Source organism: Centrocercus urophasianus, unplaced genomic scaffold (genome assembly GCF_019232065.1).
Source record: "Centrocercus urophasianus isolate 14NV4802_14NV808 unplaced genomic scaffold, USGS_Curo_1.0 seq_664, whole genome shotgun sequence".
Classification (NCBI taxonomy): domain Eukaryota; kingdom Metazoa; phylum Chordata; class Aves; order Galliformes; family Phasianidae; genus Centrocercus; species Centrocercus urophasianus.
This window is the reverse complement of record NW_024885271.1, coordinates 38,210-63,246: the sequence shown is the minus strand read 5'-3', so window position 1 is coordinate 63,246 and position 25,037 is coordinate 38,210. Positions and strand designations below refer to the sequence as shown.

At 41.4% G+C, this 25,037-nt stretch overlaps 2 protein-coding genes across 4 annotated transcripts in view; both read right to left on the bottom strand.

Annotated features, from left to right (window-relative positions):
• Positions 1 to 2,248: 2,248 nt before the first annotated feature.
• GCSH (glycine cleavage system protein H) lies at positions 2,249 to 8,768 on the bottom strand. The gene is made up of 5 exons (XM_042837060.1): positions 8,648 to 8,768; positions 5,831 to 5,910; positions 4,553 to 4,616; positions 2,971 to 3,102; positions 2,249 to 2,378 (listed from the first exon to the last, which is right to left on the bottom strand). The coding sequence occupies exons 1-5, from the start codon at positions 8,766 to 8,768 to the stop codon at positions 2,281 to 2,283; spliced, it is 495 nt and encodes a 164-aa protein (XP_042692994.1). The 3' UTR covers positions 2,249 to 2,280.
• A 323-nt stretch (positions 8,769 to 9,091) lies between these two features.
• The window catches only part of PKD1L2 (polycystin 1 like 2), a 33,138-nt gene continuing 17,192 nt past the window's right edge, over positions 9,092 to 25,037 (bottom strand). Inside the window, exons 21-43 of one of the 3 annotated variants that reach the window (XM_042837061.1) lie at positions 24,368 to 24,502; positions 23,495 to 23,720; positions 22,919 to 23,112; positions 22,282 to 22,512; positions 21,987 to 22,088; positions 21,612 to 21,790; positions 20,968 to 21,114; positions 20,266 to 20,465; positions 19,891 to 20,117; positions 19,079 to 19,295; positions 18,187 to 18,415; positions 17,206 to 17,437; positions 16,691 to 16,787; positions 16,217 to 16,357; positions 15,643 to 15,828; positions 14,481 to 14,808; positions 13,942 to 14,075; positions 13,429 to 13,556; positions 12,966 to 13,126; positions 12,354 to 12,564; positions 11,508 to 11,609; positions 10,271 to 10,402; positions 9,092 to 9,413 (exon numbers count right to left, since the gene is read on the bottom strand). In XM_042837061.1, coding sequence (XP_042692995.1) covers positions 9,288 to 9,413; positions 10,271 to 10,402; positions 11,508 to 11,609; positions 12,354 to 12,564; positions 12,966 to 13,126; positions 13,429 to 13,556; positions 13,942 to 14,075; positions 14,481 to 14,808; positions 15,643 to 15,828; positions 16,217 to 16,357; positions 16,691 to 16,787; positions 17,206 to 17,437; positions 18,187 to 18,415; positions 19,079 to 19,295; positions 19,891 to 20,117; positions 20,266 to 20,465; positions 20,968 to 21,114; positions 21,612 to 21,790; positions 21,987 to 22,088; positions 22,282 to 22,512; positions 22,919 to 23,112; positions 23,495 to 23,720; positions 24,368 to 24,502 — 4,065 coding nt within the window. In that variant the 3' untranslated portion in view covers positions 9,092 to 9,287. Of the gene's footprint in view, positions 9,414 to 10,270; positions 10,403 to 11,507; positions 11,610 to 12,353; positions 12,565 to 12,965; positions 13,127 to 13,428; positions 13,557 to 13,941; positions 14,076 to 14,480; positions 14,809 to 15,642; positions 15,829 to 16,216; positions 16,358 to 16,690; positions 16,788 to 17,205; positions 17,438 to 18,186; positions 18,416 to 19,078; positions 19,296 to 19,890; positions 20,118 to 20,265; positions 20,466 to 20,967; positions 21,115 to 21,611; positions 21,791 to 21,986; positions 22,089 to 22,281; positions 22,513 to 22,918; positions 23,113 to 23,494; positions 23,721 to 24,367; positions 24,503 to 25,037 lie in introns of those variants that run through there. The other 2 variants (XM_042837063.1, XM_042837064.1) reach the window with 2 other exon arrangements.

The following is a 25,037-nucleotide window of genomic DNA, read 5'->3' as shown; positions in this document are numbered from 1 at the left end:
GTGTCTTTAGTTGAAGAGCTGAGGGTCGCTCTGGAACACTTATTGGTACAGTGCTGAGGAACCAGCCTACAGAAAGATCCCAATTCCTGACCCATCAGTACAAAGCAGCAGCAAAGAGACTCCTGACTGCAGAACAGCAGCCCTCTGGAAACCCCAGTTAAGGGGAGCATTAGAAACTGAGATCTGCCACGCTCCTAATCTAATCACGAAAGGCTTAGGTAATTGTCCTACAGCTAATTTAATGGCAGTGAAGTTCACATTGTCCTTATTTTGTGTTCAAAAGAGGCTCCTGACAAATTAGAATGATATTTTCATACAAACATGTTTCCAGCGCTTAGGTTAGCATTATACCTAGCATACTATTTAACCTTTCATCTTTATTACTAAATTAGATGATAGCTTGCGAACAATGCATAACAGTGCTTTGTACCCCTGTTTAACATGGTGTGATGAAAAGTCACATTAACAATCTACACAGACAGCAGTACTGGAATGTCACCACCTCAAAACACCTACTATTATTATTTATTATTTATTATTATTTAAGTGGTCTTGTTTTTCCAGCTTAATACCATTTGCTTGTATTTTCCTCTCTGTTCAGAGTAACAGATAATTTGCACTCATATGCACAATGGGTCACGATTCAGATGGAGAGGCAGCAATTCACTGTGGAAAAAAAGCAAATTTTGAGATAGTCTTTTCAGATAAAAGCCTTGCAAAGTAAATATGGATTGAAAAAAAATCCAAGTTGAACTTATATGATAGTGCTAGATAATCTGAGAGAGAAAGGGGTTGGTATTTGTGAAGCAGAAAGGAGATGTGATGACATAATTTACTCCTATGATATAAAGAGACATAATTATTAGTTGTGGGAGAAACATGGAAATCATGATTTCCCATAAAAGTCATCTTTTCAATGGGCCTGTAATATTTAGTATCCAGTACTTATGAGTGCTAAGTTCTGAGGATCAGGACATAAAAAGCCACAGAGAAAGTGGTTATTTTGTAAAAAAAAAAAAAAAAAGTCTCCTTTATTCATTTTCTGTAGGAACGTGCTGGAAAGCATGTTTAATTTCTCCCTCAATTTGCACAGCATTTAGTCATAGTTTAAATCTAAAATACACTCACCCCATTTTATTTTGAAGAAAGGCATTCATCTATGCTGGCAAACTTTGAATTTATGCTGCTGCAGTCGGGCTCCAACCAGTGCCTGCTGGCCTAACTGAAGCTTCTTCCTGATGATGGATGCAGCAAGGTTGTGGGATGACTTGAAAGCTAGGAACTCTGCTTGAGTAGCATACATCAAACCTCCAACAGAATTCCACCTGTGTCACCCTGTGTGGATTAATATCCCCCCACTTCCCTTCAGAGCAGCTGAGAGGCACTTGGTTTTCTCTCCTGATTTGTGCTTGGCTTCTGATCACCGTTTTAAAATCATGTTTTAAAAAAAAGCTGTACTCCAAACCTCTGCTGTGCTATTATGGTTTTGTAAGACACAGGTCTGCACCACTCAAACTTACCTTTAGACGTCACTTCAACGTCGACTACGTGATTGTGGAGCCATTAAGGTCAAGTCTAACATAATTAGTTTACTGGTTTGCAAAACTGAAGTTTCATTCATTCATTGTATGTCCTCATTACAGCAGCATGCCTCCATGATCTCAAAGGCACACATGACTGCATTATTTACTGAAGTGTTACTGATCACACGATAGGCATGTGATGTAGAATTCCCCGTGACACATGCAGTGTTTACTTAGTCCAGACAAAAGAAAATACAGCCTAAACAGTGCACTCAAGAACCTAGCTAAATGATCAGTGCATGAGTTTTGCGTGGTAAGAAAGCGCAGTAAGTCAGAAAACAAGGAGCATACCTTTGTAAAGGCAGAATTATTTGAATTTATTAGTTCTTTATGTTTTCCTTCTTCATTTTACTATGTAAAGAAGTAAAAAAAAACAACATAATCATGCAAAGAGGTAGTTGGTGGTAGTTTTTTTTGGCATAATTCTTGCAACTATAACTAGGTCAAAGTATTAGGAGGTTAGGGAGGCACTGGGTTTTTCTGTATCCCAAAGTTATATAAAAATCAAGCAGTCTAGAATAAAAATCCCTTACAAGTGTGCACATGTTAAACATTTTATCACTGCAATTATTTATGGCATGTGTATGTGAACATAAGTGATACTTTTCAGCTTGCCAAAACTCAATATTCTCTACTTCAGTGATCGATGACAGACTACAGTGAAATATTTTATATGGGTTTATTTCATTATTCCAGCTCAGTCCTCAATGGATTTTATGTATTTCTCATAAGCATCTTCACTCATCAGTTCATCAAGTTCAGCAGGCTTTTCCACAGTCATCTTGATAAGCCAACCTGCAGTTTGGAAGTTAAAAAGAACAACAGTTGCAAACAGCCTGCACCAAGGGTTCATCCACAACAGCGCCGAGGAACAGCAGTCCAACCCTCATACAGAGCTCTGTCACTGTTAGAATTAAGGGCACCTCCTCTGCAGCAGAACAGCATTGCAATACTTTAAAAGCAAACACAACAAGAAAACCAAACAAATAACCTGAAGGTGCCTTCTGAGTCAGAGGGGTTAGTTCAGCACTGTCTCTGACAGTGGCTTTAGGAAGGGACTGTCAAGGAAAAGAGCCTGACCACCCAGGATCATGAGTTGTTACAGAATCAAGAATGAAAAATATCACCAAGGGAAAGAGATTTAAACTAAACCTCAGTACCTCTGGAAAGAACACACTGCAATGAAGTTGTCAGCAAAGGCAAGACTACAATACTATTATTATGCTATAAATTTTATTGGGCTTGAACTATATTCAACGTATTCAATTTTAAGCCTCCATGCCATTAAATTTGAAGAACTAGGAATGACAGACCTATCTGTGATCACAAGCAACACTGCCAGCATCTGGGTGGCACTCTGTGTTGAAAGATAAAAACAACATCTTACCATCTTGATAACAAGATTTATTGACGAGCCCTGGGTTGTCTGCAAGGGCAGCATTAATGTCAGTCACTTCTCCTGTGAGAGGAGAGTAGAGTTCACTAGCAGCTTTCACACTTTCCAGTGCCCCAAACTCATCTGAAATACAGAACAAGATTTCACACTTTTAAGAGGAATTCACAAAGCACTCGAGTTTCAATCAGACATTGCAGCGATGACCTGTCTGTGCAGCAGTGCCTTTACAACTGAGGGAGGAAAGCTATCAAAGAGTGGAAGTCGCCAACTCAGTGTCACTGAGCAGCAGCACTGAGTCCTGCAGGGCAGTGGCATAGCACTGGCTAGCTGGCTATTACAGGAGGAACGGAAATTTCTTGTGTTTGACTAATTCATTGGCTAAAGCCCTACAGCATGGTGAGACGGAGGGTTAGAAGGAATCCCATTCAACTATTGCTGCAAGACTGCTAAATAAGCCTTCTATTTACAATGTAGACCTTTTTAATGCCAAATCTGGTTACAAAATAGACCTTGAGGAGCTCGCTTGTTCTTCAGCAGCACTATCAGCTGCTACATTGCACTCACTGGAAAACACTCATTAGTATTCAGAAGCAGGGTGCCGGAACCACCCAGCTGCTCTGCTCTCCTTTCTATTTCATATGCAGTTATGGAAACAGGGCCCGGAGCAGCATTAGACAAGAGCAGCTCTAAACCATAAACAAACAAAGAGGCTGGGGAACGTGGAACAGTCAGAACAGCAGACAGGAGACAGAGAACAGCACGTTCTGGCAAAGCCTGGGATCAGAGTAGTGCTGCAAGTGGTAGAAAAGAGAAGTGGAAATGAAGTTCCTTCAGATAACGCTACAAGTTGGTTAATTAGAACCCTAAACAGAAAACTTCTGTAAAGCATTCACCATTCAGTGTGACAATAACAGCTGTGGCCTCAGCAGCCTGATGCAGAAGGATGGGAAGAAAAACTGCTGCTTCACCTCAGTACGTTTACACTCGTTCTGCAATGCCTGAAGCTAATGACAGTCTTTTCTCACTGCTCTGTGTATAAACAGGGACAGGTTTTTCCTTTCTACCCGCTGATGTTCACACCTCTTTAACACAGAAAATTACCTACCTGAATGATTAAGAGGACAATAATTGATAAGTTGGATTGATACAGCTGATACACAGAAATTACTGAGTGTATGTTCATGGAAAAGTTAGAGCTTGATATCAGTTAAATTTCATTGTTTTACAACATGAAATACATAACTGCAAAATCACAAGTAAGCTAGCCTCAACACTGCTAAGCCCAATCTAAGCATAAATGGGTTTTAAAGTAGCATATAGGTAAAAGTATTACAAAAAACATATCTAAAAATGTTTGATTTTAAATAAAGATCTTGAAAAGTAGATACTTCCTGCTATCATGCATGGTAGCATGCATTCAGAGACTTCGAAATGAAAGCTGTCATCTCTATTCATAGAAATATCTGCTTTTATTTTGCATCCAGATGAGTAATGGTGTTAACAAACATAAAGATTACTTAATAAAATTCAACTTTGATAAGAAGCTGGAAGTAGAACTAGAGCCAAAACTTACCATCTTTATTCAATTTTGTCCCAATTTCTGGAAGACTACAATAAACAACGTCTCCTAATGCTTCCTTAAAAGAAAAACAAATGCATCAAAGCTTACAATAAAGAAACTGTAGGTAGGAGTTATCTGACACAGTAACTCTAGAAGCAATGCAAACAAGTCACCTTCCCTGTGTAAATGCAGATGTTATTTAAAGATTGTGCACTTTTCACTTTTTAAACACTTAACTTGAAAGAAAACCAAAATGCTAGGTTAGAGTGACCCAAATGGCAAATTAATTGTTGTCTATTATGATGTTAATAACCTTCAGGCTGAGCTGCAAGGCATGTATCTACAGATTTATTCAGGCAGAACAAGAGGAGCATCTGCTTATTTTCTCAGCGCCAGCCAGCACAGCAAGTGTTGTGATGGACAAAGTTCCCAACAATTTTAGGGAATTATCCCTCTGGCACAAGGCACAGAAATGTCACTTGAAATTAAATGCAGCGATTCCTCTCCAGTGGCAGCTCAAGAGCTGTAAGCATACAGCCTGTCCTTCCTGACTGAACAGGAGCCTTACCACCAGAAGAATCAGCTCGACTGGAACAGGCTCCTGCCTCTTCAGTGGCAAAGGTACCATATTTCACAAGAGCCCACAGATCTGATGGAGCAGTGGTGGCATTTACAGAAAGCAGATTACAGGAAATGCTGCTTGTCCTAACGCTAATTCCACTTCATTGCTAACTTCCCATGCTAGAAGTTTCACGTGCGGTAAATCTCCATCCTGAATTTACCTGTGGCTACTCCAAATCACATGCTTGCACCAGATCAAAACACAACTCCAAAGGGTCCCCCTACCTCCACTATTTTATACTGAGAAATATACACTGTGTTACACTTCTGTTTGGAATAGCTTTTTAGCCAGAGGAATTGCACCACAGTCACGTTCAAGTGGAATCTGACCTGAAAAGTGCACGGCAGCCTCTTATTACAGCCACACACTCCCAAGGCCTACAGAACTGTGGTAATAAATGCAGTTTTAAATTCAGCTGACCATTATGTTTCCATCACACTCAGCTTTCCACAGGCTTGATCTAAACCGATTAAGAATCTATCAGAATGCTGAAACAACGTGCACTTCTCAAATAACGTGACAGTGCCAAGTCCAAAAATCTCATCCTGTGCGTATAGCATATGCAATTACAACAATAAAACAACAGCAGCTATCCAAAGAGCAAGGACAAGAGTATGGGTAAGTAAATATTGCAGGCTTGGGTAGGAAAAGAGGGGGTTGATCAATACCTGTGCAAAATTGCTGATTCCTACTGTTCCAATGCCATTTTCAACTGATATCCATTCATGCTTGTCTGTGAATTTGCGGGCTACAATGAAACAAACTTGAAACTTCAGAAATAAGTGGCAAGTTGCTGGCTTAAATGCAATACATTGAAGTTACAAACCCTGCTGGTTTGCTTTGCTTTCCCCTGAGGTTGGTGCTTTGTTTCCCCACACCCCCCTTGGAAAATACTCTAAACAGCAAATGCGATTTGCAGAAGCACTTTGTTCTGCTCAGGACACACGTAGTGACACAGCAGCAGCTCACTGTGGGGTTCTGCCTGACAGCCTTCCTGGTTCCCGTGCAATCATCCAGAGACTGATCAACCACGGGGGGAAAGTGAATAGTTCTCATTCAAATGTAAAATACAAATCCAAAGCATACATGTTTACTTCACTCACAGTAACAAGCTTTTCTATGATGCCTTCAGGTCTTTCCCAGCGTATTTTGTGCTTTTTTCCCAGGAATAACAAATCTGCTGGCAGGCCAGCGTTAATGACAGTTAAATAGTGTCAGCATTGCAGCATCTCATTCAACACATGAAACAAAGCCACCAGGTGAAGCTGCAGCCTGTCTGCTCCCGGCAGCTGAGTCCCTTCCCTGCCCTGACATCTCCTCTACAGTCTACTTCTCCCATTTCATGTCATCACTGATATATATAATATCAGGCACAATAAGTATAGGTGAAATTAATAGGGCCATTCAAACAGGAAACAGTTACCTAAGAGAATTTGCTGTTAATACTATTAGAACAACACTCATTCTGAATAGTTTTAACATGTGTGTATGTAAGACTGTTAAATCTTTTCCACAGCAATCCTGCAATTCTGCATACAGTGTAGGTCTGTAGGACTCAGGGCTGCTCATACTGTATTTTACCAGCAGCAGTTATTTTTATATTCAAAAGAAGAAATTGAAACAGTTTTCTTCCTGATACATCACACCAAGAGCTTCCAGCCTGCTTTGTCCTTCTCCTCACATGCAGTTTTCCTCAGCAGTTCTTCGGGTTTTCTTCAGTTTTTAAATTTCTTCTCCATGTTCCCTTCTTGCACCCCTCCAATCACACAGGGGATGTTCCACAAGTTGGGGAAGAACTTAAACAGAGTTTCCTGGGAGATACGTGCCAAAGCTGGGCCCTCCTTTTGGGTCCCAAATCCTCTTGGGCTCCTTGCACCTCCTAAAGAAATTCAACTTCCAGAAAGCCTTATTTCTTAGGCTTGCATATGACAAAAAGCAGAAATCCTCACTTCAGGTCTGTTAAAATCCTCACGCTAAGTCAGTACCATTCTGAGATGTTTCAGTTATAGTGATCCATTTACAAGAGCTGAATGTGTGGAAGAGGTAAAACGGTCTCTCTCTTATGGCGGCTCAAGTTTTACATTTGTATTTATTGTGGCAGCACAATATACAGAAGCAGAGCACACAAAACAGACTGAGTAAAATGCTAATAATGCATTTTCCCATGCAGCATCGCTCAAATAATAATAAAAAGACCACATAATTTCATCTAGCATTATTAATATCTACATAAATCTCTCTGGACATGTTTTAATGAACAGAAGAAACCGAATCACTTTAGGTCAATGCATTAACCCCCAAGTAATAGGGATTTGATTGGAAAAGAGTAATGAACCATGAGAACAGAGAAGAACGCAGAACCTCAGGCCCCCACTGAACATTAACATTATGCACATCACAGAGGAGCCAGCCAGCACCTTTCTATGTGGGACAATAATATTGTGTAAGATTTGTTTTAAAGGGCAAGATTACAGGGAAGAAAAAGACAAGAGATAAAAATTTCACTGCTTTGTTAGAAATTGACACGTTCTTAGCAGTCTGAAATGCATGTATGCTTCTTGTAGGATATTTCTCACAAAGAAAAAGGTTAAAATGAGAAATTCTAACCATGCGGCAAAACCCACGGTAAGTAAAGTTCAGGTCAAATGAGAAAGAGTTAATAAGTAATCTCAAAATTTGAACTTTGAGCTTATGTGACTGGCACATGAAAGAAATCAAAAAAGATGAATATACATATCATATAGGAATACGCTCATACATATTCATAAATAATGTCAGAGCACAGCAAATCTCTTCCGCGAGCGTTTTTTGCCACAAGAGCATCTCCTCGTACTCCAGCTTCATTCATTTCAGCACGGCTTTGGTTTCAGCTTAACGAGCACATCCTAAATTCAGACCTGCCTCTATTTCGGCAACGGACACCTGCGAGACACCACCTGCTGCACAAGTGCACGAACACCGCACAGCAGCTCACGGCACACGCACACCTCCACACCTCAGCGGCTGCACTCGAGCGCTCAGACCGATCCCGGCTTCCCTTCCGGCACGGCTCAGCTCTGCTGCCCGCTGAGGGATCGCTCCTCTTTGCGCACCGGGAATCGGGAGCGCATCAGCAGCTCAGCGCGGAGGTTCTGCCAGAAGCACGGCACAGCACTGCTGCTTCCAGCCATCTTGAGGCACCCTGCCCGGGCAGCTCTGCCCTTCCCGCCTGCACGAGGCAGCTAAAACACAACACAAAGCGCTTCTGTGCACGGTGTCCTTGCAGGCCCGCTATTTAAACGCGCCGCGCCCAGGACAGAGGAGCCCCGGCAGACCTCGCGCCCGGCCGCAGAGTTCAGCGGTAACGCGCAGCTGCGCGCCCGGGGCAGCCAGCGGCACCCGCAGGATTTGCCTCTGCTCCTCACAGAGCGCCGAGTTGCGCCGCGCGAGGACGAGCGGCACCTCCCCCGCGGCCGCCGGGCCCACGCCGGCGCTCCCGCACTCACCGGACAGCAGCAGCGAGCCGGTGCCCAGCCTCCGCGCCGCAGGGACCCGCGGCCGTAACGAGAGGCGCGAGCAGCGCGGCGCCAGGGCCGGCCCGAGCCGCCGCAACGCCAACCACGCCATCTTTGCCGGCGGCCTCGGGCGGGGGCGGCGCCGCGCCGAGCTCCCGCCTCACGGCGGAGGCGGCCGTTGGAGCCCCGCGGCGGGCGGGGCCGCCGTGTCGATGCGGCGCGGAGCCGTCCGGCTGCAGCGAGCGGGGCGGGATCGAGCCCCCCCGTGCACCCTGCTGCCGGCCCTGCGCTGCCCTGGGAGATAACGGCCCTGGGGGCCGGCACCGGGCTGACTGCACCGCCATCTTCCAGGGGTGCTGGGCAGAAAGCGAGCGCCGTGAGCCGAGCGATGCGACGCACGCTCGGTGTTGAATCACTACAGGTGCCAAGCCCGCAGGCGGTGCGCATGGGATGCTTTATTTCACGTTTCGTGCGAGTTTTTAGCTACAAAGCATCAGTCTGCAAGAGTTTGTTGAAGGCTACGTACAGCATTCTAGTCAGAAGCACAACAGCCAAGTGGCCGTTGCAGCTGGCAGTTACAAAGTACGATCTTTTGCACGCTAACAAAGCAGCTTTTCGTTATGGTTGTCCATTAATTGCTGACGGGTTGCTTTGGCTGATCGTTACAGCCCGTCTTCTCTTCCTGCTTACATTTAATCCCAAAGAAACCGAAAAGTTTCATGAGCATTAAGTCCACGATTTCCTCCTCTTCTGAAGCCTGAAATAAGGACAAGAGATCAGTCAACAGGCGGGCAGGCCAGGAGCAGATGCAGCTCCTGCTGGAGGTAGAGAGAGTTGCAGGAGTAGATCTGCACTCCGTACCATAGAGATCAATTTTTACTCTAGGCAGAGCACGGATCGCTGCCAAAGCCGAACACCGTGCAGCTGCATTCACCAAACAGTCTCAGGTAGCCTGAGGGTGTGCATGCTGCTGAAGAAATATTGACTCTGTCAAAGGCTGTGAAAATGTTGCTACTGGAGCCTGGAGTTCACTAGCTGACTGCTGTGCAGGTCATAGAATCACAGAGTCATTAAGGTCAAAGAAGGCCACTAAGATCAACCCACCCCTACCTGCCCATTGCCCACGTCCCTCAGTGCCCAATCCCCATGGTTCTTTAACACCTCCAGGGATGCTGACTCCCCAGCCTCACTGGGCAGCTGTGGCACTGCATCACCACTCCTTCTGAGAAGAAATGTTTCCCTATACCCAACCTGGATTTCACAGAATGCTATCAATACCTGAACAGATCAGGAGCTTGGTGACATTGTTAAAATGAGCTGTAAAGTCCTTATCAATTCTGTATCTGTTTTGGTACTGATTCCAATGGAGCTGGGGCTCTGGATTTAATATATGAATGCCAGGCTACAGTTCTGAAAGTCTGAACAGAGACTCATCTGAACAGGAATGGACAGTGTAATTCTGGAAAATCTGAAGCATGCTTTATGAGTAAATGTTGACTTCTTAAAAGTAGGACTGAGTTTACATAGTTTCATCGGGTGGTGGAATACCTACGCCATGAGTAAGCTCTGCACAACAAATCTTAAAGAACAGCAGGAGAGCTGAGATGAACACACCTGGTAGTGCTTCTGCTCCTCACTGAAAGCAACCAGAATCACTGAAATGAAGAGATTCAGCACCACGAACGTCATGAAAACGATGCAGGATCCAATTAAGAAGGAACCTAAAATTGGATTGTAGTCCAAGATCTGTAGGATTAATAAGGTAAGACATGACATTCTGATTTTTAAAAAGGAGCATATGTACAAGCAGCTATCACACAGTTTGGAGTTTGTCCCGTTGAAAGTCCTTGTGGGTAATAAATTTTAATAATAAAATATTACCCTTGTGGGTAATAAATAACACTATAGTTATATATCATATGTATATAGATAAATTTTCTCCTTTTACTTTAGGGCTTTAATACAGTATTGTACAAAGGAGATGAAATATTTCATACATATGAAACATTAATGTGGGCACTCTCTGTTTTTTGCTGTTGTTTTAAGTGTTTGCATTTGAATGCACTGGTATGGAAATTTGAGGTGAAAGCTGACAAACCTGGAAATTTGTTTAGCCACATAAGTACCAGCTGCAGCTCGGTCAAGTCCCAGCTTTCAAAGCAGAAATAAAATCCCTGTGTGCTTTTATTTAAAATGTCATTACACAGAAGTCCAGTCAGACTGTCACGGAACGTATCAAGTAAGGGTTGCATAGGAATTAAAAAACATAGGAGTATATTTTTGGGATTTACTACTTGAATGGATGTAGAGCTGAAAAGTGTTATGCCCAATTACTGATCTTACCCTGCTGGATTCGTGGTCTGAAAACATAGAGAGTCATTCCAAGGATATTTGAAAGAACCCAGTGAAAAAGTCAGTAGTAACAAATTAAATGTAATGAAGATCCCTTGTGGAAGGTGTTGTCTTTCTTGAGAAGTGACGGGTGCATGTTCAGAGTAAATGCCAGGACATCACTCACATATTTATATCTCTGTAGTGCTCTAAGGAAAACTGCTCAAAACTTTATCTGTAGTCAGTAAGTAACATATCCAGTTAAAATGTAAGCAGCTTTCTCAATGAAATATTCATTATGAATCTACCAATGTTTAGGGTGGGATGGGAGATATATTTCACTGCTTTTTTTATTGCTTGAACGAGTAATGAGGGCTCCTTCAGGAGGCTGTGGCACTTGCAAAATACGATTCATGTCTAGCACTAACCAAGAGTCCTTCTATTTGCTGATTCAAAGCATATATGAAAACTGAGGTGTTAATTGCACTGTGATGAACTTTTCAAAATCAAGAGGGAGTACCTCCTCGTAGTTGAAGATTCCCAGCTGAAGGCTGACCATGGTCTCTGCTGAATCGGAGAGAGTTTTGTAAGAGCAGAGCTTCCAGCCAAATATCAAGTTTGTCTGCAAAGGAAAGAAGGCATATCTTGCATCATAATCAGAGTCCTTGCTGCAAATCAGCTGATGACTGATAATTCAGAGAAAGCTCTTCCAGTCTGTCGTCAGCCATGAAGCTTTTTTGTCTTTTTGCTCTATTGGATTTTTTTTTCTCTATTTGTTTGTTTGCTTTGTCTACGGAGGTGTGCATGAGCTGTAAGACATTTTATCCTGGATTTAAGAATCATAGAATTATTTATGTTGGGAAAAAAAACTTTTAAAAAGACCAATAATTATTTAATCTCATTAGAATGAAAATAATATTTTATTTGCATCTTGAGTTTTACTATGATAGGCATAAAAATAATTATTTCCCACCTAAAAAGAAGTCAAACAGAAAATCATACTTTGTGCACTCTTGCCAGTTTGAGCTTTACTCAAAAAATGACTTTTCCTGTACTTTGCTGTGTCCTTTACACCTGTTACACACAGAAAATCCTTTCTTGTTTGTTTGTTTGTTGTCTCCGTCTTTGATTTTTGTACTGAATTTCGGAATTTCAGTTTGCAAAGAAAGAAGCAGGTGGATATTTTAACTGCCTTCACATATATGGAAGAATTAGAATCCAGTCTTCTAACGTAAGGTTTAGATGGGCAGCTTTGTTCAGTTTTATCTTTCAAAGACACGTTGCTCTCCCCATTCAGAAACAATTCATTTAACCTGGCAGTGCCTCAGTGCAGACTGAAGACAAGAGAAACCACAGTCATACTCACAGCAATGGAATAGGCGAGAAACATGATTGCAATAACAGCGATGAATCCAGAGATATCACCCCATGCTCTCCTTAGAGTGGAGGTGATCATGTGTAACTTAGGGTTGAGCCTCAGTAGATGCCACAGTTTCACTGTGGAGAGAAGCACGAGGAAAGCAATCAGGTAGCCAAGAACTGCATCGGCTCTTGCTGTTTCATTAAAGCTTACAGAGCTGTTAGAAACAGAGAAAAGATATATTAGACCATCACACAGAAGCCTGGGAATGCATGCATTCTGGAAAAGCCAGTCACTCTGAACTTGTTTTCAGTGGAGAGCTAACTTGAGTTTTTGCTTGGCTGTTTCTGTCTCTGCTCCCTGCTGTGTGCACACAAAAAGCTCAGCTGTACATGACTGTGCTTTGTTTCCCTAAATTATCCTGTGATTCTCTGAGCTTGCTCTTCTATGGCCATTTTCTAGCAGATGCTATTATTTTCCATTCGTGTTAAATATTGCTGTCCTCTGCCCTATGTTTCTTGATGGTAAAGAATAAAGCAGATGATTTACTAGCTTGGATGTCCTGTAGCAGCCAGGGACCTAGAAGCTCAGTTAGTTCTTCCTAGGGTTATTGCTTACTCCTCTTTGTGCTCCTGGTAGTAGCTGATGTCTCGGCTCCCAAGGATTGTCCTCTTCACAAACACTGACAGGGCACTCCAGCTAATCAGTATAATGGCCACCTCCAGGAGATTCCACTTGCTGTGGAAATATCTCCATTTCAGAGTCTTCATCAGTTTTCCCTGTGAAAACAGAGCCTTACTTTTGCAGTCCAACACTGTATCACACAGTAAACTTCTCAAGATTAGGTCTCTGTCCTCCACAATAAAGCAGACTTCTGCACATCATAATTTCTCATCATCTTTGACATTCTTGCCAAACAAAATGTCACTTTCTTGCTTTTTAATGAAGATACACGATCTGATTCAGTCTTCCACTGGTGCAAGTCAGCAGCAGCACTACTGAAATCAACTACTGAGCTAAAGCTTTCACAAATGAAAGACAAAAGGTAATGCTGTCAGCAGGATTTTCCAGTGTATCTCACCTGAACGATCATGTAGTACCCGATAAAGAGGAAATAAATTACTTCTGCAGCAACAACAAAAATGTGAAGACTGTTGGTGTACGGGTAGAGCCGGACACTCTGCAGCACTGCACTTGTGAAAAAGGCCCCTGGAAAATAACGGTGGTCAGCTCAGTGCTGTAATAATTACATCCTTCTGTTTTCATTCAAACAATTTAGTTCATTAATAAGAGCTCCATACGCACATTCACATCAGTGTCAGTCCGAATCCAGTTATACTGAGATTTAAGCCCGACTGTAGGAGTAGCCCTGTAAATGTTCTTTGAAAGTTTCTTCAAATTTTGGACAGTCAGTGGCTTTTGGGATGCTAATGCCCTTATGTGTGGCAGTATGATATTAATCCCAGCAAGACTGAGTTTGGATTAGACTACAGATGTTAACTGAAACAGGAAGGACTGCAGATATAAATCTGAATCTCATTCTGAAAAGAAAATGAGCCCAGTTTTGTGGTTTGATAGGGGCATAGGTTCTCACCTAAAGCGTTGGTTTCAAACATCAGGCTTACAATGCAGAACAGGTTCACATTGGCATTGTAGACTGTAAATTCAACAAACACTGCTCTTGTGAAGGTGTCCAGCCAAACGTTGTTGAAAAGGTACTGGAGAATTCTGCCAAAAAATGTATAGCCAGTGAGATAACTCATACAGTATCATACACTGTATCACACGGAGGATAGAAGTGCATCATTTCATAGAGAAGCAGCACACCCAAGGTAAGATGTTTACTATTTCTTTAGCATTATGTATTTCTGCAGCTATGTGAATATGGAATCCACACATGCAATTAGGAAAAACAGGTTATAATTTTTGATCTGGTTGTTATCTAACATGGAGAAAGATTATAAGAATATAAAGTACACTGAAGTCATCACAGTAATATCTTCAATATTCAGCATAATCCACAGTAGCAAAATTCAGAATGCAATCTGAGATGAATCCTAAATAGAACAGAGAAAAGAGCACCATTATCACTACAGCACATTCACTAATATTTTACCAGGATGCAAGCTTTACCTGGAGGCATTCTGAGGATCAGTTCCCAGGTGAATCACATATCCCCCTCCCCCATAGAAGGCCAGTTTGCCCCAGACGGGCTGCCCTCTCAATTTGGTCTGGCTCTGATAATGCCAGGCTGAGCTCAAGTCTGAGGAGATATCAAAGACCGAAGTGTTCCAGTGTTCTCCATAGTCTGATGTGTCTTCTGTTTGTAGAGAGTATGGAGCATGGCATTCCTGAATCACATGCTGGAGGGTGGCTGAAATAGGGCAGGTATCTCCCTTCACTCTCACTTGGCGAATTCGAGCACTGCCCACCAGCTTGGAGTTCCCATCTGTAATGAACCCTAAATGGGAAATGGAAAAGACAGAACTATGATTAATATTTCTTCTTTTCATTTATCCTTCTGATATGCATTAACATTTTCCTATAGATTAAAAACAAAAACCACAACAATACTGTAAGCAAAATAGTGCTTGCGTTGATTTAAACTGAATTCTTGGAAAACATCCATAGACAACAGTTTAGTATCATTACCTGTCTGACTTTATAGAGAAGGAAACAGAGGTCTGCAGGAGAAAAGAGACCTGCCTGGAGCAGAGTACCCATGTGCAGTGCTCACACTTGATCACAGCTGGTAGTGCCATGTCCAAGAGTGAACCATGCCATTGTATGCTCATAGGTGCTCTAAAATGTGAGCTTGAACATGGCTCATATTTGTTAATGGGTATGGACAGATGGAAACATAGTGATGTTGTATAATTATCCTTCACAGTGACCTAAGACAGAGTGTAGAGCTCTCCTGATGGAAAGCTTTATAGTGCCATCTATCTGCCATTCTGCTTTTTTTCTTAGCGATGGAAAGAAGCTTAATTGAAACTGAGACATGTACCTGGAATGGGTAATGTAAAATGTGAAAAATTAAAAAACTCGGTGCAAAACTTGAGTTTTGTATTAAAGATAATGAAAATTTCAGGCCAGGTGGTACTTGGGGTCGCGATGTGGGGATTTTGTTATCCACTAGTATTCAGTTTATGAAAATTCACATTAGTCTTACACAGTCACAGTGTCTTCCTCCAGTCAAATATGCATGTACAAGTTGGAGATAGACATAAAAGATAATGTTTCAGAAGCTGGCAAGCTGAAGTGAATCAAGACGATATCAAAACTGTCTCTGCACCTTTATATGATCCATAAAGATTTTTTACTAAAGTAGTTTTTGCCCATGTGAAAAAATCCTCATAACTGTAGACATCACAGAATCCTTCTGAAAAACTGCTCTCAATATGCTTGTTTAAATAGTAGGAATTGGGATCTCTTTGCCCATAGGCAACCAGTAACAGCATCCATAAAAACCCCAGATAGGCTGGAAAAAAAAAACAACAAACACAAGAAGAGTCAGTACACGTGATCTCAGAATTTTGAACTGCTGTTCAAAATAGATTGTGTGAATGATTACTGCTGTCACCACTTATTAGGTTAAAGAGATGCTTTGCAAGAATCTGACTGACTAGTGCTAATGAATTTACACAAGTTATGTCAAAGGGCTGCAGTTTCAGCATATCACATCTGAAACACAAGTAGGAATCTGGGAAGTGATTGAGAAAATAAGCATGGAGGCTGGCTGAACATTAGCAATAATGACAGCTCTAAACAGAATGAGTAGCTTAATTTTGTGTTTAATGTTTTCACTGATGTAAAAGTCCTGATGAATACGGCTGAATAAAACAAGATAAACTACATATGAGTAATACCCAGGATTTCTCTGATTATGGCAAATGCCTTCTGCTCCTTCATGCAGTTGATTTTCATTTTCTCAACATCAGCTGCAGGAGGTGGCTGGTAAATATTGCTTCTGCTGTCCCGTCGGGCTCCAAAGAGAGGATTTGAGTCGCCTGTGGGTGAGAGCAATAATACCTGGAATCAGTCAATAGATCATTTGTATCCTGCTTTTCACTTTGGCCACTGTAAGGGAATACTTAATGCTTTCCCGTAGGAATTCAGGTGATGTTGCTTAAAGAAGCAGTATGGTAAAGCACACTGGGGAATGATTGAGGTCCTGAGCAGCGTGTCAGGTTTAGGTACAGGTGTCTTTCTCTGCCCATTCAGGTGTATAAAGGTAACCAGTGAATTCCTCACTATGAATCACATACTGGTGCATAAAGCATTCAAAAATCTCAGAGAACATTTCACTTTTTAAAATAATTTCTCACTTTACAGACAGTTACCTGGTGCAGGTAAAGGTCCATCAATGGCAGTGTTTTCTTCATCCTCATGTTCCACCTTCTTCAGAACCAGAGCAAAAAAAGCAGCAAATCCCAGCACCTGCAAGAATTAGCTGTAGACTCATGGCATGCCCATTAATATACAAAGCTCAGGGTTTGGCACACACCACTTTGGGTACAGCTACTGTAGAAGAACAACTGTCCTTTGGCTTTGTGCAACTTGTGCAGCTGAAGCTTGTAAACAGTGCACAAACCCCAACTCAACTGCTTTTGTTGTATGACATATCTTCTTTGGTCACCTCGTCTACTATTAAACTCTACCAAAATGAGAGATGAAACTAATGTAATGCCAACAAATGACAACAGAACTCTGTAATACATGTTAGCTTTTGTTTTAAGGGTAAAACGACTTCAATTTCAGATGTTAAATCCTGTGGTTCTTTTAAAGGTACTATTTTCCTGTAATGATAGCAGAATGAGTTCATATTGGCCAGTGGTTCCATTTCTGAGGATCTCACCTTTAAGGGCTGAGTGATGAAAAGACTTTCAAAGAAGGAGATGGCCATGGAGATCAGCCATTTGATGGAGTTCTCCTTACCATAATGCAGCCCATAGAGCATGGTAAAGAACCCAGATACACCACTGGTGGCTGCAACAAGGAACCAAGCAATGAACACAAACCACCAGGGCAGCCCTTTTGAAGAAGAACTTTTCTTTTCATCACCAGAGTAGCTCGGAGTAAGTGACCACCTTCAGAATCAACCAGAAGAGAAAAAATCATTCAGCACTGGAATAGAAACCAAAATCACGTTCTTCAGGTTCTGTGACTATAGGCAACATTTTGTGATTTAAATTCTTTTAGCTATTTTCTTCTTTGAGCTAATGTAACTACACAGAATATATGGATGGCAAAAAGTACAGCAGGCAAAGATACAAGAAAGTGTGCAGACACCAGCGAAAATAAAAAGAAATACAATGGTCTTACTTGCTTCTCATGCGTTACTGAAACTCCAGTAGAAATGTTGACCAAAGAAAACCAACCATGAGTGCCTTTAGGTGCTGGATGCATCTCATGATCACCACAAAGGTCAGAGAGATAATTAGTGGTATTGTTTTCAATTCTTTCTACTTAATTATCAGGTTTCCCATTGCCTGCTTATTCATTTTATTTTCCCCATGCATTATTTAGAGATCAGAGAGACTTCCAAAGCTCAGTGATTATCTTCAGCACTTTACAGCCATGTAGCACTGCACTGTGACATCCAGTTTTGAAAGCAAAAGTGACAGAGAGTGAGGATCTGTCATTACTGCTTTTATGTGTAGTTCACTGCATTGAAATTTCTTTGTTGCTCCTACAATAGAATAATAGTAAGGCATGTTTCTGCAGCTATTATAATGATTATCTACAACATATTAAGTAGTAATTATTTTCAACTCACCGCTTTTGAATTCATGACCTGAATTTACTTACACCGAAAATGGAATGAGAATTAGGTTACCTCTCAGTGATGGATGCTGACGTGCAAATCTGGTTCTGCAGGAGGTTCTTCATGTGCTGAACCTGCCGAACTGCTTGAGTATAACTCTGAGGTATCTGAAATTTATGGGGCCCCAGTAATTCGAGCTCCATCTCTACCTGCTGGAGTTGCATGTACAAGCAACGGCTGTAATCGCTGCACTTCAGTCGCTCACACATTCCCTTTTCAGGACTTGGGCTTCTTGTTTTTTCTGCAGGAAAAGAATTTACCTTTGAACTCTTCATCCTCAAATGCTCATGGAAAAGACAAAAAGAAGTAGGTCTTCGTGAAATCAGTGGGATTGTTCGCTCACATTATTTAATTGAAATTGAACCAATGCCTAAGTTAAAGTTGGACTGAAAGGAACAGCAGCAGCACAAGGCCAAGAAGAAAATAAACGGGACAAAAAAACTGATATTTCTGGGTCTTGATAATATAGTTAATAATTAGATACTGATAAGGCTATTAGCTAACATTTCATTCTACAGCAAAAGAAATAGAGATTTCAGTGTATTTACTTGGGTGGTAGAAGGTGCACAGTGAAAGGAGAAGGCAATGGGCACAAATTGAAACTTAGGAAATTCCATCTGAACACAAGAATAACTTTTGTATTGCAAGAGTGATTGGACACCATGGAGGGGTTGCTCTGAGAAGCTATGGATTTTCCATCCTTGGATACTCAACATTCAACTGGATGCAATCTTGGGCAATCTGTTCCAGTTGACTCTGCTGGAGGATCCCTTCCAACCTCAACTGTTCTGTGATTCTGTAATTGCCTTTGAGTCAGAATGTAAAAGCTTGGGTCATCCCATCCAGAGTCACCATCAATTTCAATTCAAAGGTTTCAGTAAGCGTGTCACATTAAGCTGTTTACCTTGTATATCCATAGGACCTAGTGTGACAGTTACAAGGTCATCCTTCTTTTTGTTTTCATCGTAAAACTCTTGCCCAGCTCTATTCTGCTGGCAAATGACATCTTCAACCAACGCCAAAAGCATGTTGATGTTAGTTGATTTTCCGAGATCTGATACTGAGGTCAGTGATGGAGCCTTCAAAGCTTTAAAAAGCGAGTTAGCAATTCTTCTTATGTCCTAGAAAAGACAGCAGCAATATGACAGTGACTCAGACTGCAGTGACTTAAGCTGATGTGGTCAGGAGGTGCCACTGGCTGGGAGCTGCATCTATTGCTAAAATGGGTAAGGATGGCATATCCTACAGGGCTGGATATAACAGCTGGATATGACAGCTAGATTTCAATGAGTTCAGCAATTCAGTTTTCAGGATTCAGTAATGCAGCTGACCTGACTGTGGGCCTGAGCTGCGGAAGACAGGGTCTATGATACCTTTTCTCTTCATTGTCTTGCTTGATGTTTGCTTTGAACTCAGTGAACACAGTGATTTTAATCACTGTGCAAGGGGATGAAATGTACATAGGCTAATCTTGCTGAAGTTGAGGATTACCTACATGTGGAATAAACTGTGAAAGTGGATAACCCTTTGCTCATCCCATGGCAGTATAGGTGAGTAACTGAGCGTTCTGCACCAAAGCACATTTGGCTCATCGTGCCGGACAATTTGAAAGTCTTCTGGCAGGGAAGATTTCTGCTCTTAAACTGGAGGCGTCGAGTAGCGCAGGACAGCAGAGGGCAGTGCAGGACCCACCGGGAAGCAACCACAGGCGCTTACCTTTGTTACAGCCTCTGGAGTGAGCGAGGTGGCTGGGGTGACCTGTGGGGCGGGAGATAGGCTTGGGGACACTCGGACATTCTTTCTTGGCTTCTTCTCTGTGCCCTGCACGGCTGGCCGGGGTCGCGTGTTCCTGAAAATTTGCACGATGAGCAGGTTGATGGGGAACATGAGGAGGGAGCTTTCAAAGCCGATCATCACTTCCTGCCATGTGAACTCAATCTTACCTGTCAAGATCAAACAGGCCAAAGGAATAAAAATAACCTCAGCAACCATCACATCTGTCTCATGAAAAAGTCCATTTGCTCAACTGTTCCTCTTCTAGATTCTGCTGTCTCTCTATTTTCCTGTGCAAGTAATGAAAACAATTGTTACCCAAATCCATTTTCTGCTCAGCTGGATCCTTTGGCACTCCCCAAAACATGATGCTGGTCAGCATGGTGCAGAGCAGCAGTGAGAAGCAGCATGACACGCGCTGGGCTCGTGTGAAGGAGCTTCGTGGGGAGCGGCTGAAAACTGAGTACCAAATGTGCCCATCCTGGAAACCCTTGGAGGTCTTCATGAAAAACAGGTTGCTGGGAAGGAAGAGGGGGAAATTAAATGAATGCTTAGGAAGGAGAGGAAAGAATAAAGCTGTATTTCAGGGTCCTGGCCTGTTCATGCTAGGCATAGTCAGAAGACATATTAACTATGAAAAAAAATCAAATATCATGGCTTGATTTACATAGAACGGTCATAGCTTCTTATGTACTTTCTTTCTGGCCACACCATGGTGGTGAAGATAATCACGAGCAGTTTCTATATACATTTTTAGGGAAATTACACTGAAGACAAGATGCTTGGGTTTCCACATGTCTCATTAAAGCACTCTTTAACATCAGTATTTCCAGTCTGATGTAACCGTTAGGGTAATAGTCAGGTACTGTTAATCATCTTTCTTCTTCTCCTCATTCAGAGCCCTTTCAGAGCAGTGGAAACACCCCACTGTTTTCTTTTTGTCTGGAGAGTTAATGTTTGCATACTCGCTTCTCTAGATTGATTGTTATTAGGAGTAAAAAGGCATAAAATAGAAGTTACCTGAACTGCTTCATGTCTTGCTCTGTAGCTACTGGGAACACTTTATCTAGGACACATTCTCCAATATCAACTGCTAGCCAGGAATTACAGAGGAAGTACCATTTCTGGTCCCACGCAAGGTCATGTACCAATACTCGATTCACATACCTGGTGGGAAAACATACAGGGCACAGTCATGTGTAACTGAGTGGTATGAAATTCAGGACTCAGCGGAACTATGGAGGACAAAGTCTGACCTCTGGCTTCATTGGCTGCGTCTGAGTGGTGAGGCACAGAACACACATCAGAGTGCCCTAAAATACTGCTTTTCTGAATACTTATGTTGGTGACCTGATCCAGAGCATGTTACAGCTCCCATCTGATCACTGTGCCTTCGTTTCATGCAATATTTTCTATAGTATGTTTGATGAAAGTCTTGCACTAACTCAGAATCAACTTGTAGTATAAACTGCATATGGGAAGTATTCCTTGTCCTGCAGTTTAGACCATGATATGATCTATTCATCTAGGGAAAAAAAAGAAAGGCGAAACTAGTCCTTACTTTCTAGAACTGTAGAAAGAATAACTTCAAGTGCTAGGAAAGGAAAGCAGTTGTCATTGTAAACATATTTTTGAATGTTTATTATTGCCTTGTATGCACTTACCAGGATGGATTGTCCCCTGAATTATCATGCCACAGTCGAATACTCTGCAATTCCCCTAGAGGAAAGAGGGTACAGAGTAGGAAAACATCCACTCCTCCACGTTCAAACACTGGTGTCTCAGGATCAGTTAGATGATGTGGCTCACTCTCTCCTTCTAGTCCATAGAGAGTGAGTGTCACCTGCAGAGTAAGATAGCGAAATGAAGGATCACTCATCTCAGAATCCTATATGTGATTATTCCTCTGACACACTCTGCCCACTGTCTAGCTTAGAAGTTGCATTTGAACTGTGCTGTTCAATAGCTTGGGTGCTCCTTTATTGCTCCAGTTCTCTAAATGAGTGCACAGCTCTCTTACTGCACAGTACAGCTGATACCTTGGAGGTTGTGGCTGCCCCACGGCGATGTCCTGTGAAAACTGTCACAAGATAACGATACTGAGCAAAGGGATCATTGTCTTCCAGCACTGTGATTTTTGCCTGCAGAGTGACATGATACAAACAGGGCATTAGCAGCTCTGTAAGTATAGATACTTTAAAGCTGTGGGTAGGAACATATCATTTTCTGAACAGTGTGAATGGGTTAGGGTTAGATGAAGACTTGTGTTAAAGCAGGACAGTCAAAAAGGCAATTGGCCTACATACTTTCAGTCTTTATTAATGCAAGACTTACTTTGGCATCATCCTGGATGTCTTTCCTTCGGGCCCAAATAACTACAATCACATATATCAGAAAGATACATCCTACTGTGGTCACCACGATGGGGTTGTCCACAAATGTACCAAATAGCTGTGCAGTTCTGCTAACATCAACAGCATTAGGCATGACAAAGAAGGAGCTCCCAAAGAAGGTCAGATGGTTGCAGAGACATTGTGTGCTTCTAGAATTTGTTTTTGGTCCTACCTGAAAACCAGAAAAAAACTCTGGATAGAAGATTTTGTTTCAAAGTATTGGATAACTTACCAAACAAATGAAGACAGTGCTGAGAATGGTGAGTTATTATAGAGAACTGCTGTACAGGAACAAGTTATTATTAGGTATATTAATTCTGATGTCCAGCCAGAAAAAGGCATTAATAATATGATACAAACTTGTCTGAACTGCTCTGTTTCTCTTTATGTAGGAGTGCATCCCAAGAAGTGTAATGGAAATGCAATTTGAAATTTAGTCATAGTGGATTAAATCTCACTTCTTCATTTTACTAAAACATCTGAGAATTATGTTATTTTGTGGTATGAATTCAATGGGGATCACGGGGGTTGGCTTTGGCGTATATAATATAAAGATTTCTTTATTTCTCTCTACTTACCTGACATCCATAGCTGTTCCAGTTCCCTTGCTGCTCATCCCAAAATACACAGCGGGATGCAAAGCAAGTGACAGCTATAGCTAGCCCGTCATAGACAGTGGAATCCATTCCCATGTCTTGTGAAACCATCAAGTAGTAAGTTCCCTCTCCAAAAATGAGTTCTTCAGGGCTAAGAACCCAGGTATTTGTTTCACCTCGAACAAAAATATTTATTTTCAATGTACATGTGGAAATGTGTATTTTGAATACAGCTATATTGCATATAATAAATAAACTGAACAAAATAAAAGAAACAGGTACCAAATAATCCTTTGCAACTCATTGTTCAAAGCATCCCACTCTGCTCCTGAAGCACAATAAATTGAAATTCCTTTGAGAAGTTTCTTTCCAATTAGATGTCAGGCTCATTCTGCAAATTTGTGGTCATAATGACCCCATAAATTTGTCGGTGAGCACTCCATGATATCCGTACTGAATGCCCTCAACTTCCCAGTAGTGAACATGTACAGGGCTAAGTCTTTTGGCTACATAAGCCCAGAATGCAAAAGTTAACTCATCACTAACATGCTGTCTTACCTCCAGTAGTTTTCTTATAGAACAGATGACTTTTCATGTCATAGTTAGTTTCATTTGGCCGATAACCATATCCTAAGTAGAGTATTAGTGGAATGTCTTGTTCACATTCCAGCTGAATCACTATTGATGTGTTTTCTGAGGTGATGTTTACTTGGAAAATGCTAAAATTGCTCAGGTTCAACTGAATTCTATCTTCCTGGGGTGCAGAATGCCTTGGTAATATTATCTGGTTTTAAACAGAAAGACAAACACAAATAGAGTCCAGCATCTTACTTATCTATAAGCACTGTGAGTTTCTATAGGTACAGCCACACACTAGATAATCTTTTCTATAAGTATGGCTGTCAGAAATATTTTCTTTGATTTTTTTCATGATACTGTCAGCTAACTTCTGAAAAGTCTTTTTCCAACCTCTTAGTGTGATTTTTCATCACAAAATTGGTGATCTTCAGTGCATTTTTTGACAGAAAGCTGAGATTATTACTGAAATAGTGGTCACATGAAGTACATAAATGAATTGCCTAGATGTCAGTTTATAATGGGCTAGGAAACCCAAACGTAAGCAATATGAGCATGCAGTTGTTGGGTATTGAATCAGACATTACATTGTGTTTCAAGGTCACTGTAATCTGGAATGGTTTTCCCCAACCGTTATCGTTGTCACAACCATTTAATTGAATATCATCTCTTTTCTAAGAAATATTTGACATTTTCTTCTTCATATCACAAAAATAACTCCATCACAAATGCACACACCCATTATATATTGAAATGAATACAGTTCCACCATTTGTAGTCAAATAAGACAGTAATATACAAGACAGCCTGTAAACAGAAGGAAGAGAGAAGAGGGATAGAAAATAGTGAGTTTACCTCAATGTTTTCTTTAAGATTGCTGACTGGTATGATCAAGCCATCCAGACCAGTAAGACTTAGACCTCCCACTGTTCCACTGATGTCAAAACTGGTATCACTGGAGAAAAAGGGATTCATGGCAAAGCTCACCATCTGTTAGCAAGACATTAATAACAATCTCTGAGTTACTGTTAGTATTTCACTATCTTAAAAATTAAATTGGGGAATAGACCAAATAAATTTCTCGACCTCAGACTCAAACAGTACTCAAAAGAAGCCCATGTCCAGTTTTAAATACATGCCTAAATTCTGTGATAGTCCAAACAACTCCAGAAGTGATTTTGATTCTGAAATGCAGATTGTATATAACAGTGTGAGGTTCCATTCACTGGAACTGTTTTGTTTTTCAGGTATCAGATATCAAAATGCAATTGCACAAGCCTTTCTGAAAGAAACTCCATCAAGCCTGTGTCACTCCTCTTGGAATTAGAAACAAAAAATCTGTTTTTACTATGATAGCAATGCGTGGAATTGTGTGTCAGAGTCATTATTTCAATAAGAGGATTCACAAGCCTCTCCTAACACTCAGGTGGATATATTGCTGTTGTTATAAGGAGGTTCTGGTCATTTTTTGGCAGAACTGGAAAAGACACAATGAAAAATAAATGTTTTACAAGTATTATAGGAG